We start from the raw sequence: 17,875 nt of genomic DNA on the forward strand, positions 1-17,875 counted from the left end.
ATTAAGAATCCCAGTGGGGATTTTGTAGGACTCAACAAGTTTATCTTAAAAGCTATACAGGAGAGAATTCCCTGGCAGTCCAGTGGTTGGGACTACATGCTTCCACTGCAGGGGTCACAGGTTCAATCCCTTGTTGGTGAACTAAAATCTTGCATGCCATGTGCGTGGCCAAAAGACAATAAACGAAAATAAATAAATAAATAAAAGCTATACAGGAGATTAAAGTGCCAAGAATGACTTGTGATCCGCATGAACTTATTTTCAAAGTAAAGTGAAAAGGGTCAGAGGTCTTAGCCTGTCAAAAAAGACTACAGTATTGCTGCTATATAGCCTGAAATAGAAGACTTACTTCTCTGGCTTAGCGACAAAGATTTAGGACCCAGATGGAGGAAAGACTTTGAGATAGGTTGAGAGAAGATGGATTGGAGGGTAAATGAGACAGGTACAAATATAGGGTTTTATTCTAGCAGTTCAATTACTCTTTCTCACTTTTGTCTCACCAACTATTGCTTTTGTTTTTTTTTTTTTGTCTGCATGTACCAGAATCACCTAATCTTCAGGTTCCGATAAACAGAAATTTGGTATTAGAATTTAGGAGAGAGTCTGATTTTCCTGCTTCTACAGTCTTCACATTTACTTCTGTTCTTAATGTTTGCTTCCAAGAGAGTTAAATAGTGATTATTTCCTACTGGTAATAAGAGTATGATCTTAGTTTTTTGGAGAAGCATCTGCAAAAGACTGAAAGACTCTTCTAACCAATGATTAGGAAATGTGGCCACTGATTCTTAATCACTTAAAAGTAAAAGCTTGGTTATCAATGCAAAAGTAGTATTGCAACAAAGATTTAAGAAGCACATCTGAGTAAATATTAAGAGAAAGATGAAGTAACTAACGATGGACATGGTATTATGCCTTGACTTGAAATTATGTATGTGTATTTATGTTTATTTTTCCTGCGCCGACTCTCACAGCCCCCCAGTTTTGGAATATACCTTCAGTGTTTGTGTGACCAAACTTCACTTGATATATCAGCGTTATTGAAACTGAACATTGAATTCTGCAACTTAATAATTGAAATACACAAAATTCTAGTTTAATTGAGTGTGAGTGATTATTATCCTTTGGATTATGTGATTACGTATTATATCATTTCAACTAGTTCAAATTAGACAATTTTAGATTTTAGACTGTGTGCAAATGTAGCTTTTTAAATAGTAATAGAGGAAAAGAATTTGATTCCTAGAATTTTCTAATTAACCGTTTTGTTTTGTTTTTAGCTCACTCCTTCAAACCAACAGCATAAAACCGATGAAAGGGGCAGGGCTAATTTGGGAGTGTTCAGTGTTTATGCCCCTAGGTAAGAACTGAAAGTTTGATAGTTATTGGTATTATAGAGATTGATTTTTGTTATTACTTGATTAAGTTAAGAGTAGTAACTAGCCTTCTATTTAGTGATAGTCAGGAGTTGGAATGGAACAGGAGTAGAGAGGTTTCCTAAATGAGTTAAACTTTGTATAAATTGTCTCAGAATTTTTAGTTATAACTAATGAAGTTTGAACCCCCTTCCCCCCTTCCCCTTTTTTCTTTTTAGAGGAGAACATATTATGCAGGTTAAAGCCATTTATAACAAGAATACCATAGAAGGACCTATAATTAAGTTAATGATTCTTCCAGACCCTGAAAAACCCATTCGTCTCAATGTTAAATATGACAAAGATGCTTGCTTTTTAGCAGGGGGTATTTTCACTGGTGAGTAATTCACAGTTTTAAAATAAATTTGTAGTATTAATTTGCCTCTTACATTAATGGAATAAATTATTTATCCTGGGTGTTCAGCATGATAAAAAAGCAAGCATGTTGTGGCTTTTCAAATAAGAAAGTACATTTGACTTAGCTATGTCTTCCCTCTCCCCTATATCCTACATTCCTTTAGTGGTCAAGAATGAACTAAAAGTTCATATATAAACTGATAGCTTAAGATAACCAGTTTGTGTTTGTTCATTTGCTGAATTGTGAGATTCTGCAAAAGAAGTATGAACTGCTAAATGGCAAAACTGGGGGGGTGTGTTCTACTAAATATGTTGCACTGTTAAACCAGACAGAACCAGGGCTGTTCAACTTAATTTGGATGGAAATGCATCACATCATAATTTATGATTAAAGATATTTCAGAACAACAAACATTTACTGAACACCTGCTATGTCCATCCACTATGCTAGACTCCTAATTCCAGTAATGAACAAGACAGTTTTCAATGAGTTCAGTCTAATGTAGGAGACAGTCAAGTAAGCAAATGATTTCAGTGTAATATGGCAGGAGCCGAGTCAATAGGAAATTGTATTTGCTTTGTATAGGTAATTTTCTTGAAGACTTTGGTTTTCTTGAGAGGATGAATTCCTGTTCATAGTTACAAGCAGTGAAAGAAGCAGACCAGAAATATTTAGATTGAAATATTAACAATAATTTTAAATAATTATAGCCTTTGAAATCTGTTAGGGGAGATAAGACCTATTTCCTGTGATTAAAAACTGTAATAGGTGACAAGAGAATATTCCAGGTGATAAATATAAGGGACTATTACAAGTAATAATAGTTTAGCTACTGTATGCTATTGAAAATCATAAAAGAAAGTAAACATTGTATTCTCAGACTACATAAAGCATATAGATTTGTAACTGTTTGGCCTGTTCTAGATTGCTGAGTATCTGTAGTCTAACCTTTTTTTTAAAAAAATTTTTATTGAAGCATAGTTGAATTACAATGTTGTGATAATTACTGCTGTACAGCAGAGTGACTCAGTTATACATATAAATACATTCTTTTTCATGTTCTTTTCCATGATGCTTTATCACAGGATGTATTTTTTTAATGTCTTTATTGGAGTATAATTGCTTTACAATGTTGTGTTAGTTTCTGCTGTATAACAAAGTAAATCAGCTATACGTATACATATATCCCCATATCCCCTCCCTCTTGTGCCTCCCTCCCACTCTCCCTATCCCACCCCTCTAGGTGGTCACAAAGCACAGAGCTGACCTCCCTGTGCTATGCAGCTGCTTCCCACTAGCTATCTGTTTTACACTTGGTAGTGTATATATGTCAGTGCTACTCTCTCACTTCATCCCAGCTTACCCTTCCCCCTCCCCGTGTCCTCAAGTTCATTCTCTGTGTCTGCGTCTTTATGCCTGTCCTGCCCCTAGGTTCATCAGAACCATTTTTTTTCTTTTTTTTAGATTTCATACATATGTGTTAGCATATAGTATTTGTTTTTCTGACTTACTTCACTCTGTATGACAGACTCTAGGTCCATCTACCTCACTACAAATAACTCAATTCCGTTTCTTTTTATGGCTGAGTAATATTCCATTGTATATATGTGCCACATCTTCTTTATCCGTTCATCTGTTGATGGACACTTGGGTTGCTTGCATGTCCTGGCTATTGTAAATACTGCTGCAATGAACATTGTGGTACCTGTCTCTTTTTGAATTATGGTTTTCTCAGGGTATATGCCCAGTAGTATCACAGGATATTGAATATAGTTCCTTGTGCTACAAATAACACAGTCTAACCTTTTTGGTCTTGCTTGGCAGACTGTGAAAATAAGACAAAGGATTACTAATAGCAAAGATGTATTTATTAGATTTCTGTGGGAGATTTAGCACTGGAGAGTTACCTGTTATGATTAAGTTCTGCAGACAAATTGTTGGGGAAGACTAATTAAAGAATAGTTTTATTTCTTCATTAGAATTTTATTATTAACACTTAAACAAGATGTATGCTTTAAGACATACAGTTATTTAGCCAAATCCACTAATTGAACTAGAAAGAAAATAATTTTTTAATGTTCATCATTACAGATTTTATGATTACTGTTATTTCTGAAGATGACAGTATCATTAAAAATATTAATCCAGCACGTATTTCCATGAAAATGTGGAAACTGTCAAACAGTGGGAACCGACCACCAGCAAATGTGAGTCATAGAAAGCATTTTAGAAATTAAAAGTAGCTCTTACATTTAACATAAAATTAAATGTAATTTAATATAAAAATGCAGTGTGTATATCCTGGAGAACTAGAAAGTAACCCATTCCATCACTTAGGATTTTTAAAAGATGCATCAGAGTATGTTTCAGAATTAAGTCTAAAGAACAGTAGCACAGGCAAAAAACTAAATATCACTGAGAGATAGTACAGAAAGTGAGAGAAGGAGATGTGATTGATAGACTACAGAGTAAATTAAAGAAGGGGGTAGAGTGGAGAGAACAGTTTGAGAGTCCAAAGCCATACAGTCCAATAGAAATATAATACCAGCCACACGTGATACTCATATTCTGAATTCTGCTAGTAGCCACATTAAAAAATAAAAAGAAGTAAGTAAAATTAAGTTTAATATAGTTTTAAACTAATATACAAAAAGTTACCATTTCACCATGAACTCAATATTTTAAAATTTAATTATGATATTTTACATTCTTGTATCTTTCCAAATCTTTGAAATTTGGTTTGTATTTTATGCTTACAACACCTCAGTTTGGACCAGTCACATTTCAAGTGCTCAGTAGTCACATGTAGTTATTGGCTACCATACCAGACAGTGCCAATCTAAAATAAATCTCAAATTGGAAACTAAACCAAGCCATATCAGGGGTCCTGATTTAATGACATCTTTGAGGATTTATGGTTCAGTTTAGTCATCTGTTTAGGAAACTAGCTTCCTTAATTTATACCATCAGTCCCATCAAGCTGCTATTACCTTAAAATTATGTCACCGCCTTTAAGATCTGTTTTGTGCCCTTTAATGATTAATGGTATATCTTTCCATTGTGACTAATCTCACTTTTGTGTCATACATGCATGGTAAAGATATATACATGTAGGGGTGTGTTTGTGTGTATTTATCAATCCAGATGTGATCTGGGTTCACACTTGGTGAAAGGAAAAAGAAATTTTTATCGTAAATACACTGTGTTTAATGTTTGTGATTTCTCCCTCTCCCCCTTCTTCCCTACTTTTCCTTCTAGGCAGAAATATTTAGTTGTAATAAAATAAAGGATAATGACAAGGAAGATGGCTGCTTCTACTTCAGGTATTTCTCAAATTGTTTCATATTTTAATGCATATTTTGTTATGAAGTTAATCAGCCTTGGCAACATTTGCCTGCTCAGCTAGGGAGAAATAATTTATGATTGAATAGAAAATGTTATTTTCTTAATTTTTGGTCAGGAAGTTTTTTGAGAAAATATTTTGTTTGCAAACTTTGTGAAACGGTTTGGGGAAAGATTGTTGTGATAGATATATTTGTTTTCAAAACTATCAAAAACATCAGAAGAATTCTGTTGTCAGAGCACTTTATATTTTATTATATAGGACATTTCTGTAATTCTAAACTTAAGATCTTATGAAGTAAAAAAGCTGAACTAGGTTTTTATTGTTTAACTATGTGACTTTGAGTGTTGCTTCTTTAGTCTGGACCTGTACTTTGAAATCTGAAAATGGTTTTGGAGAGATGGTGTCTAAGGTTTCTTTTATTTATTAAAAATGTTTCTTTCCTTTTAGACTAATAATTGCTTTGTTTTATTTCTTTAAGTGTATAGTTTATTAAGCCATATAGAAAGCAAAAGGTACAAGTATAGATATAAATCATTGTTACAATAGTACCAGCATTTACAATTACCTGTGTATTTACCTTTGTTGAGGTATTTATTTTTCCATGTGGCTTCAAGTTACTGTCTATTGTTCTTTCATTTTACCTTGTAGGACTCCCATGAACATTTCTTCCGGGCCAGGTGTAGTGGTAATGAACTTCCTTAGCTTTTGTTTATCTGAGAATGTCGCTGCACTGTGTGGCATGCAGGATCTTATTAGCTCCCTGACCAGGGATTGAACCCGTGCCCCCTGCAGTGGAGGTGCAGAGTCCTAACCACTGGACTGCAGGGAATTCCTATCTGAGAATGTCTTAATTTCTCCCTCACTTTTGAGGAACAGTTGCTGGATGTAGGATTCTTGGTTGACAGTTTCTTTCTTTTAGCACTTTGAAAACATTGGCCCACTGCCTCTGGCTTCCAAACTTACTGATGAGAAATCCCATCATCTTACTGAGGATCCCTTGTATGTAATGATTTGCTCTTCTCTCGCTGCTCTTAATATTCTCTTTTTCTTTGTCCTTTGAAAGTTTGTAATAATGTGTCTTGGTGTGGGTCTCTGAGTTTATCTTACTTGGAATTCCTTGAGCATCTTGGATACTTACATTCATGTCTTTCATCAAACTAGGGAAGTTTCCAGCCATTCTTCAAACATGGTCTCTGCCCCCTTTTCCCTCTTTTCTCCTTGAACTCCCACAATGTGTATGTTGGTCCACTTGATAGCATCTCAGGACCCTTAGGCTCTGTTCACTTTCCTTCAATCATTTTTCTTTCTGTTCCTCAGACTCTCATTTCCACTGTCTTATCTTCAAGTTTGCTAATTCTTCTACCTTCTCAAATCTGCCTTTGAATACCTGTAGTGAAATTTTCACTTCAGTTACTGTACTTTTCAGCTGCAGAATTTGTTTTTGGTTTCCTTTTAAGTTTTCTCTCTATTGATAAAGCCTGCGTGCAGCAACAAAGACGCAATGAGGCCAAAAAATAATAATAATGATAATTTTTAATTAAAAAGTTTAGCTATTACGTATTTCAAAAATGCTTGCCTTTTTTAAAATTAGTTAATTTATTTTTGGGGGTCTTCGTTGCCGTGTGCAGGCTTTCTCTAGTTGCGGCTTGCAGGGGCTACTCTTCGTCACGGGGCGTGGGCTTTTCATCACGGTGGCTTCTCTTGTGGAGTATGGGCTCTAGGCCTGTGGGCTTCAGTAGTTGTGGCACACGGGCTCAGTAGTTGTGGCTTATGGGCTCTAGAGCACAGGCTCAGTAGTTGTGGCACACAGGCTTAGTTGCTCCGTGGCACGTGGGATCTTCCCGGACCAAGGATCGAACCCGTGTCCCCTGCATTGGCAGGCGGATTCTTAACCACTACACCACCAGGGAAGTCCAATGCTTGCTTTTTTTTTTTTTTAATAGATTATTTTATTTTGAAAATACAGCATAATTTACTTACCTATTCACATATTTTGGGCTAATTAGATTATTTCCATTTTCATTATTATAAATAACATTGAAATCAACATCTATAAACAACCCTTTTTAGTTCCTTAAGCTAGATCATTTCCTTAATTTCTCTTTCAGATTTTTCATCATTAGTGTGTAGGAATGCAAGAGATTTCTGTGCATTAATTTTGTATCCTGATACTTTACCAACTTCATTGATTAGCTCTAGTAGTTCTCTGGTAGCATCTTTAGGATTCTCTATGTATAGTATCATGTCATCTGCAAATAGTGACAGTTTTACTTCTTCTTTTCCGATATGGATTCCTTTTATTTCTTTTTCTTCTCTGATTGCTGTGGCTAAAACTTCCTAAACTATGTTGAATAATAGTGGTGAGAGTGGGCAACCTTGTCTTCTTCCTGATCTTATTGGAAATGGTTTCAGTTTTTCACCATTGAGAACAATCCAATGCTTGCTTTTTGAGTCTATATCTTACTGTTTTTTATTGATCCAACTATTCTTTGTTCCTTTCTTTTTAAAAAAAAAATTTATTGTTTTTATTTTCATTTTCTTTTCCTCATTAACTTGGTAGTTATGCAATTTTTTACAATTTTCTAAGTGATTCTGTTTATTTTTTAAATTAATTAATCTAGGGATTACAACATGCATAGTTGACATATCAGTGTCTAAATGGCAATTTACATTTTGTACCCTCTTTTTGGTCAGTGCATGAATCATAGAACACTTAAGTTCCATTTTCTCTCTCCCAACTTAACATGCCTTTGTTGTTGTGTATATTAAATCTTTCATGGCATTATTATTTTATATAGTCAGTGTTCATTTAGACTTTAATTCATTTATCCTTTCTGTTAATCTTCAACTCAGGGCTTCCATCTGGGATCATTTTTCATCTGAGGAAGTTCCTTTAATATTTTCGAGTGCACAGCTGCTGGTGACAAATTATCTAATTTTTACCTAAAAATATATTCCATCTTCATGCTTGAAAACGATTTTTCTGGACATGATTTTCTAGGTTGGCCGTTTCTTTCTTGCAGTACTTTCAAGCCATCCTTCACTGTCCCATCATTTCTATTTAGAAGTTAACGATCAGTCTTAACTGTTTTTGAAAAGTTATCATTTACCCTCCTTTTTGGTTGCTTTGAATTTTGTTTTCAGCAGTTTTACTGTGATGTGCCTATGTTTGGATTTTTTGAAAGTTATCCTGTTTGGTTTTCATAGGCTTTGATTTTGTGGTCTTTGTTCAGTTTTTTTAAATTGTCGGCCATTATTTCATCAAATACTGCTTCTGCCTCATTCTTTCCCTCTTCTCCTTACATTCTTATTTACATGCACTTAGTCCTTACAGTATTCTCTCTCACCCTCTTTTCTCTATTTGCCATATTTTTGTCTTTCTTCATTCTAGATACTTTCTTCTCAGCTACCTTCAATTAACTAATCTCTCTCTGTTCAGTGGTATCTAATTGCTGTTAAATTCATCTTTGAATTATCAATTTCTGTTTGGTATTTTTAGTTTTTTTTTTAAAGGTCCAGTTCTCTGTTGGAATTTTCAGTCTTGTCTTTTATTACCTTGAGCAGTAATCAGAGTTTATTGAAATCTGTCTGGAGTTTGTTTTGGTCTGTTTTGATTGTCTCTTGTTTCTGTTGGCTTTCATTCTGATTCTCTTGCCTCTTCATGTATCTATTTATTTTATTTTACCATACTTTTTATTTATGCATATTTATAGAAATAATTTGAAGTCTAAGATGTTCTCTTTCTCTAGATGGAGTTTACTTTTGCTTCTGTCTGTTGTCTGGGATAGACACTAGAGGTCTATTATCATTTTGGTCCATTTTCAGAGATTGAGATAATTCTAAGCTCAGTTGCTTTTCCCTTGGGAGCCTGTCTGCTTTAGGTCCACCTCTACTCCTAGGATATTCTCCCAGGAGTCAAGCAACCTTAAATATGAAACTGACTTCCCAGGGTCTCCGTGCTCTCTTGTATCCTGCTGAGTCATTTTTTTCACTTTTGCTTATTATCTCTTAAACATTTTCAAGCAGATGTCTTTTTTAATATGGTTACCTTCATCCAGAAGTGTTGGTCTGCCGTTTGGGAGCAGAAGTCTTGTTTCATTCTTACTGGAACTCTATTAGGAATTATCCTCAGAGAAAAACACAACCTAGAGAAAGGTTACATAATTTTCTCCAAGGTTGTGTGTATGTTATAGTGCAGAATTTCAGTTCAGATGTGTGTTCACAGCCTTTGTTTACTACATTATGCCAATATTTTGAGAATATGAATGACATGGCAGAGCCAACTTAGAGGTCATGAACCATATTGCACGTATCAGACAAGGTACACCGTAGACTGTCGTTTATATATTCATTGTGTTTGTGACCAAAATAGTCTAGTAAGTCTACCTCTTACTAGGTACTGAGTTCTTTATTGATAATTAAATCACAATAAATATATTCTCTATATATATATAGTTATATATTTAGAATATATAAATGGAAAACAAAGCAACATAAAAAGATCAGCTGGGGGCTTCCCTGGTGGCATAGTGGTTGAGAGTCCGCCTGCCGGTGCAGGGGACACAGGTTTGTGCCCCGGTCCGGGAGGATCCCACGTGCCGCGGAGCAACTGGGCCTGTGAGCCATGGCTGCTGGGCCTGCGCGTCTGGAGCCTGTGCTCCGCGGCAAGAGAGGCCACAAGAGCGAGAGGCCCATGTACCACAAAAAAAAAAAAAAAAAAAAAGATCAGCTGGATAATCTATAAATTCACAATATAAAACTGAGTAGGAAATTCACAATATAAAACTGAGTAGAAATGAAGCAAAATTCAGTTGATATATAATTCAGCACTTTTTGTGTTTACTTTGTCAACTTTGTATTCCTATTCTTTCATTTTTTGCCACACCCAGAGTTTGTGTTCTAGATGTTTTGTGATGGAATGTCCAGGTAAGAGGGATCTGGAATTAAGCCTGATATTGCAGGAAATATTTGGTGAATGAAGGTGAATGTAGTAATAGTAACTCTCCTCTTACTCATTTACTTTTTGTGGAAGGAAAAGAAATGTTAATGTTTTGAATTTCTTCCCCTTTTATTTAAAAGGTTTCAGTGATCTTGTCTCTTTCTTTTTAACTTAGGGATAAAGCAATTCCTAACAAAGTGGGGACATATTGTATCCAGTTTGGTTTTATGATGGATAAAGCAAATATCCTTAACAGTGAGCAGGTTTGTTTATTCTTTTTATGCATGGCAGTTAGCTTTAGTTAGCTTCACTAAAGCTAACTTTCTTGCTTGGTTGAGGAGTGTGTTGTTTTGTTTACAAGTGGGTTAATTATTGGTTGAAAGGTATAAATAATGCCATCTTCAGGAATTTTAGCATAGTACATACTTAAATTACATTGATTAAATTTGACCGGATGCAGAAGTTACTTTTCCATCCCTCTTTATATCGAGGACTCAGTTAGTAAACATTTTAATCTATATCATGGTAAGGTTACTCCTATCAATTGTACATGAAAATGTTTCAGTTAATAACATTTCAGGTACTAGGATTCTAGATAATGAAGTTTAAGGTAGTTTAACATACATTATCTTCATTATTGTTACTGCACTAAATTTTTTTAAATTACATATATTTTTAAGTGTTTCTAAATTTGTTTTTAGATGGTAAACATCCAAAAATTAATCTGATATTCCTTTTATCCTCAATTTTTACAAGTTGATTAGTTTTAAGAATTTAATGGAAATACATTTTAGAAGGTAATATTTCATTTAGTATATGCTCTCTATTTCTTCTCTTCATCTTTAATACTAAGCCATTAATGTATTGTTAATCAGAATGCTTCTTTTGTTAGATTATAGTGGATGTTCTACCTAATCAACCTGTGAAGTTAGTTCCTGAAATTCAGCCAGCTACACCAGCTGTTTCAAATGTTCGTTCAGTTGCCAGTAGGACCTTGGTCAAAGATTTATATCTTCGTATCATGGTAATGTTTATTTACTTCCAAATTACAAAGGGTAACAAGAAAAATTATTCCTAGTTTTAGGGTGCAAGATAGTTATTATAGAATCATATCTGGATTATTCAGTTTAAGTTTATAGGAAAACTTTGTGCAGATGAATGAAATACTTATCAATATCTTTATACTTGAATACAAATAGAGAATGTTTAACATTATACATAAAATCCAGATATACTAAGTAGAAATTACTAAAAAATGCAGAAATCTGCCTACCTTTCTTAATATATCTTTAATCCACTATTTTATGTATGCGTTATGAATGTGTGAAGTAAGTTGATTCTTCAGTGTCCGTTTCACTGAGGGGCAGGAAGTAGTTAAAGTATTTATTTTGAAGAGATCTGCTCTCATGGCTGATCATAATGAGCTCCTCAAAGCTTCCAGTTACCCAGAGGGTAAGCAGCAATAGTGCTGCTAAGAATATTAACAAAAACATGTAAGACACACTAGTGGCCCTTCATTTTTATGAAAAGTTTGGCTGATAGAGTACTTAACTCCTTCAGTGTATTTTCTTGTTTTAGACACATGAGTCGTTCTTAAACTGGTCTTCCCTAGATCACATATAGATGCTGAAGGTATAGTACATAGCTAATTTTTAAATGGGAGTCCTTTTAATAGAGTTGAGCCACTGTATTAGATGGAAGCTATTGTATTAGATGGTTCTTTTATGGTTTCTGGGATTATTTCCTGCCTGTGGAGCACTTACTCTGAGAACTGAATTTTGTGTTTGGAGTAAGAAGGATCAGAATGATTTAATATTTGGGGCTTTATAAATAGGTCATATTTCTGATTTGCCCATGCCCTTCTCTGGGTTTAATCTTTTTCTACTTCTTCTAATTAGTTACTTTTTGTTACTTGCTTTAAGGATGACTACAACAATCATACTGGAATTGATTTGGTTGGCACTGTAATGGCTACCATCAAAGGCTCTAATGAGGAAGATGACACCCCACTCTTTATTGGGAAAGTTAGAACACTTGAATTTCCCTTTGTGAAAGGTTCAGCTGAAATCACGGTAATATTTTTGTCTTCCGGTAGATAAGGTTTCCATATTTAATATTTTAAACCACAGTATTACAATACCTGTTCTTTTGTATAGCTATGAAGATGTTCTAATTATAGCATTAAATTGGAAAGTCAGCTAAAATATTTTGAGATTTTTGCTCTAAGCTATTACACAGTGAACCCATGATCATTGTTACTATTAGAAAGACCCTCTTTTCCCCTGTGGATGACTGTTTTCTGTAACTGGAGTGATTTTAACTTCAGTGACAATTTGATATTCATGTTTCATTGAAAAGCTACCATTCTGTGGCTAGAAATAGAATCAAACATAGCCCAGGTAAAATGTACATATATCTAGGAAAGTTTAGTAAAACCAGCTAACCTTTGTTATTCATTTTTTTTTCCAAAATGGAAATAGTTTTACTTCTATAAAAAATACACAGTGCAAGAACATCAAAAATAATCACTATATCATCACCCTTCAGAGATATTGATGATTAGCAATTCAGTGTATAACCTTCCACACTTTTCTGTGTATACACTGACACTGCATGGATGTGTTCTGTGAGTATGATTTATATAGACATGGAGGAGGGTATAAAATTTCATTAATATAATAGAACTCTGCTTTCATGAAAATCTTATTTTTTTATTTTTATTTTTTTCGGTACATGGGCCTCTCACTGTTGTGGCCTCTCCTGTTGCGGAGTGCAGGCTCAGCGGCCGTGGCTCACGGGCCCAGCCGCTCCGCAGCATGTGGGATCCTCCCGGACCGGGGCACGAACCCGTGTCCCGTGCATCGGCAGGCGGACTCTCAACCACTGCGCCACCAGGGAAACCCGAAAATCTTTTCTCATTTAACACATCCTTGATACATTTCTTTACCAGCAAGTATAAACCTACATCATTGTATTGATGATCATAATTTATTTGATCAATCCTAAGTGAAAATTTAGTTTCTTTGCAAAGTTTTATCAACAGTGCTTCCATCAGCTTTCTTCTATGTATATCCTTTGCACAAATCTGTTTCCTTAAGAAATTGCTAGAAATAGAATTGGAGATAGGGAGTGTACATTTTTAGCCTTTTGGTAGTTATTGCCAATTGCCTTTCAGTTTATATTCCCACCAGAAATACGTGTACATTCTCATATTACCAATCCTGAATAGAATGGTTTTTAAAATTCAACCACTCTTCCTATTGTTAAGTATTTTCTTTGTTACTAGGAAGGTTTGAACATTTTTCATGGTTTTGACCTTTGTAGGATTGTCCCTTAACTTTTTTTTTTTAACATTTTTATTGGAGTATAATTGCTTTATATCCCTTAACTCTTTTTCTTCTGGGAGATTCATCATTTTCTTCTTAATTTTATATTAAAGATGTTAATGCTCTTTTGTGTATAAGTAGCTTTTTCCTGAGTTTGTCTTTTAGATTTTAACTTTGTTTATATTAGGGCAGGAGGAAGGGTTGTATTCACAGTGATAGCTCTTGTATTCTTAGGCCTTTAATTTTTTTATTGGTCTTGATTTTATTTTTATCTTTTTTTTAAATTTATTAACTAAATTTTTGGGTATCGTTTATTGAATAATTCTTCCTGTACCATTAAATATGAAATTTCACCTTTTCTGTATTTTTTTTGTTGGTGGTGGTGTTCATCTTTTTATCTAATCCAGGGCTAAAATCACATTGTTTTAGCAATATTAGGCTTACAGTAGGGGAGACTGCCAGCTTGTACCTGGTCTAAAGTTCAACTTGTTGGTTGGTCTGGCAGTCACCGAACATTACAGCATTTCCATTTTAATTAGTTCTCAACATTTTAAAAATTCTGGAGTTTTCACAAAGAGATTTGCATTCCTGATTTATTCGGAGAATTCTAAAGACTTGGCAGTATGAGGCCAAGATCTCTTAAAGCAGCAGGATTTTCCAGTCAGCTGCATCCATGATACTTCTTTTCATCTCTTGACATTGAGAGCAAGTGTCAGTTGCTACTTATATTTACACTTGTTCTCTTATTTTTATAGTGGATGGTAAAGTGAAATTTTCTTGTACCCTAACAAAAATTAGGTAATGAAAACCAGAGGTTGAAAAACAAAGAAGGGTGGGGAAGACATGTTGAGTATGCAGAGTCGGTTTGTATTGGAAGAACACACGTAGCCCACTACCTATATCCTGGTTACCTCTGTCCTATTTCCTTGGCCCCGCCACGGGCATTTGAAATTACTTACCCTGCTGTACACATTGCTGAGGCTTGCCCCACAGCTGCATATGGAATCTCAGCTTCATGTCATGCATATGAATTTCCACTAGAGGTTCCTAATATCACACTGAATAAGCAGAAATCTCTCAGGTCCTACTTGGCTCCTGACCCATATATTAATTAAGTAGGCCTGGGGCAGGGCTGAGGAATCTGGTTTCTGCAGGTGATTCTTATCATTAGGGATGTTTGGGAAACACTGGTATAAAACACAATCATTTGTAAATGTTTCCTGTTTGCTTAAAAAGAACTTGTACTGCTTTCTTTAAAGTTTTAATCTAAATTTATAATTATTCAAGTTTGTTAATTGTGTTATTCAAATTCTTTATATTATTTGCCTACTTGATCTGGGAATTTCTGAAAGAGGTGTCTGAGTTTTATTCTGCTATATATTTATCCTTTTCTCATATTCCAAATTGCCATTTGTGTATGGATGCAGTTTTGGACTCCTCAGTTCTCTTCAGTTCTGTTATTCCATGTATCTTGGTAAACTGTACATCACAGATTACAAACTATAAAACTTTGAGATAGGAAGGGCCTCCTTAAACAGGACATAAAGGAAAAGATTTTATATTTATATATATAAATAGAGGATTAATAATATTAATATATTGGTATAACAATATATTAGTACAGTATATTGAACATATTTTTAAAACATGCTAAAGAACTTCCTGCAAATCAATGAGAAAAAAGACAATCTAGTAGAAAAATAAATGACCAAAGAACAGAAGCAGGTAGTTAATGGACGAGAAGGTATAAATGACTAATAAACAGGAAGCATGACCTCAGTACTAATCAGGGAAATGCTAGTTAAAACAATGATGACTGGTTGTTTTTAATACATCATTTTAGAAGAAAGAAGTACTTGATTAATAGTGAGTGTTGGCTTCCCGAGGGCGGCAGGGGGCCGGGTGGTGGGGTGCAGGTGCCCAGACGAGGGGAGGAGCTGGGAGATGGCGTCCGGAGCGGGTCGCTGGCTGGCGTTGGCACATGTCGGATCTGGGGCTTTCCGGAGCGGGCTGAGTCCGGGGAAAGGTGGCGATGTCTCCGCCGGACGGGGCGGCTAATTCGGAGTCTGGTACCATCGAGGTCAGTCATCGTTACTCGCAGCGGCGCCATTTTGCCCAAACCGGTGAAAATGTCCTTCGGCCCTCTCCGTGTGTTCTCCATTGTGATCCCCTTTCTCTATGTCGGGACGCTAATTAGCAAGAACTTTGCTGCTCTAGTTGAGGAGCATGATATTTTTGTTCCAGAGGATGATGATGATGACGACTAATAGGGCGTGGAGAAGTATAGAAAGGAGAAAGCCCTAACTTAAGAAATGGTGATGCTCGCAGCCTCTCCTCCTTCCCTATCAGCAGATGGGCCCAGGGAAAGCCCTCAGCCTCCCAACCCCAGTGAAGCGTCCTGCATGGTCTGTGACCATAGCTCAGATCCCCAGGCTCCGGGAGGTTCCTGGAGATGTGCTATCCACTGAGCATAATCAAATTGTGAATAAACATAATAAACATCAGCTCTGTATGACTGAGTGATGGCTGAACTTTCTCAATACAAGTAGGCTCTAGTTGCAGTTTCTTCACCCTGCTGTCCTATCTCTATCAGCTGAACAAATAGGTCTTTGATTTACAACCCAGGGCCTCCAGGCCCCTATGGATCCACAAGGTAATCATGGGGACCTGGGACCAATCTTCCTTATTTACAAAAGCCCAGCGGCTGCGTAGGCTAACTAAAGGCTCAGCTTTTGTGCTGAGTAACACTGGCTAGTTATACCACGCAATCAGAAGAAGCTTTGATTGTTTAAAACTCCTTGAGAAATACCACTTTTTAGAATTCTTTCAAAACTTGTATTCCTTAGATGAAAAAATAATAAAGGGCAAGAGAAAACCAAATACCGTATGCTAACATATATATGGACTCTAAAAATTAAAAAAAAAATGGTCGTGAAGAACCTAGGAGACGGGAATAAAGACACAGACCTACTAGAGAATAGACTTGAGGATACGGGGAGGGGGAAGGGTAAGCTGGGACAAAGTGAGAGAGTGGCATGGACATATATACACTACCAAACGTAAAATAGATAGCCAGTGGGAAGCGGCCACATAGCACAGGGAGATCAGCTCGGTGCTTTGTGACCACCTAGAGGGGTGGGATAGGGAGGGTGGGAGGGAAACGCAAGAGGGAGGAGATATGGGGATATATGTTTATGTATAGTTGATTCACTTTGTTATACAGCAGAAACTAACACACCATTGTAAAGCAATTATACTCCAATAAAGATGTTAAAAACAACAACAACAACAAAAAAAAATAGTGTTGGCCAGACACATCAGGGGAACTGGATATTCTTATACACTGATGGTGAGAGGATAAATTGATGTAGCCTTTTTGAAGGGAAATTTGATACTACCTATTAAAATAAACTTTTAATAAGTCACTATAGGGACTTCCCTGGTGGTTCAGTAGTTAAGAATCCACCTGCCAATGCAGGGGACACAGGTTCGATCCCTGGTCTGGGAAGATCCCACATACTGCCGAGCAACTAAGCCCGTGCACCACAGCTACTGAGCCTGCACTCTAGAGCCCCAGGAGCCACAACTACTGAGCACGTGTGCCACAACTACTGAAGCCCACGTGCCTAGAGCCCGTGCTCTGCAACAAGAGAAGCCACCGCGATGAGAAGCCCACGCACCGCAAAGAAGAGTAGTCCCCACTCACTTCAACTAGAGAAAGCCCGTACACAGCAATGAAGAACCAACACAGCCATATATAGATAGATAGATAGATAAATTTATGGGGGAGGGCTTCCCTGGTGGCACAGTGGTTGAGAGTCCGCCTACCGATGCAGGGGACACGGGTTTGTGCCCCGGTCCGGGAGGATCCCACATGCTGCAGAGCGGCTGGGCCCGTGAGCCATGGCCGCGGAGCCTGCGCGTCCGGAGCCTGTGCTCTGCAACGGGAGAGGCCACGGCAGTGAGAGGCCCGCCTACCGCAAAAAAAAACCCAAAAATTTATGGGGGAAAAAGTCATTATATTTCTCTATTCTGGAGAATACACCAAGAAGTACTGAAAGCTACTTTCTTTGCTGTATTATAAATAATAGCTAAAAATTTTTAAATGAAATGTTCATCACCCAGTGAAAGGATATTATAGTGTATTGTATCTATATTATGCATAAATGTAAAAAATTGGTATTTAAACATTCACTTGAATTGATAGATCAAAATGAGTGCTGAAAGCAAATTGCTACGGTATAAAGTGTGTTATTTTTAAAGTGCAAGCAGTTTTATTTTTGTGTTTATATTCATGTAAATACATTGAAAACAGTTTTCAGAAATTAAGTGGTGGGATTGGGGATTGGTTTAATGATGGACTTATAATTTTCTTATTTCGTGGATTGTTTTACAGTGTTCTATCAATTTAGATTTTTTAAAATTTTATATCTGAATTTTATTGTGGTCTAAAAAAACAAAGCAACTAGTACCTATTGTTTCCTTGTAAGACTG

General features: G+C 36.1%; 2 protein-coding genes across 2 annotated transcripts in view; both read left to right on the forward strand.

Annotated features, from left to right (window-relative positions):
• Positions 1-17,875, forward strand: part of SMCHD1 (structural maintenance of chromosomes flexible hinge domain containing 1) — a 128,692-nt gene that overhangs the window by 80,992 nt on the left and 29,825 nt on the right. Inside the window, exons 31-37 of the mRNA XM_079942278.1 lie at positions 1,278-1,357; positions 1,592-1,749; positions 3,862-3,977; positions 5,029-5,093; positions 10,231-10,318; positions 10,948-11,079; positions 11,978-12,127. Of these exons, the coding sequence (XP_079798404.1) occupies positions 1,278-1,357; positions 1,592-1,749; positions 3,862-3,977; positions 5,029-5,093; positions 10,231-10,318; positions 10,948-11,079; positions 11,978-12,127 (789 nt within the window). The remainder of the gene's footprint in view (positions 1-1,277; positions 1,358-1,591; positions 1,750-3,861; positions 3,978-5,028; positions 5,094-10,230; positions 10,319-10,947; positions 11,080-11,977; positions 12,128-17,875) is intronic.
• On the forward strand, positions 15,326-15,881 carry LOC307197082 (essential MCU regulator, mitochondrial-like; the record flags this gene model as incomplete). Its single annotated transcript, XM_079942677.1, is given in 2 exon segments — positions 15,326-15,434; positions 15,437-15,881. Coding segments are annotated over 2 exon segments (321 nt in total). The 3' UTR covers positions 15,649-15,881.

The sequence above is a fragment of the Stenella coeruleoalba genome (genome assembly GCF_951394435.1).
Source record: "Stenella coeruleoalba genome assembly, chromosome: 14".
Classification (NCBI taxonomy): Eukaryota; Metazoa; Chordata; class Mammalia; order Artiodactyla; family Delphinidae; genus Stenella; species Stenella coeruleoalba.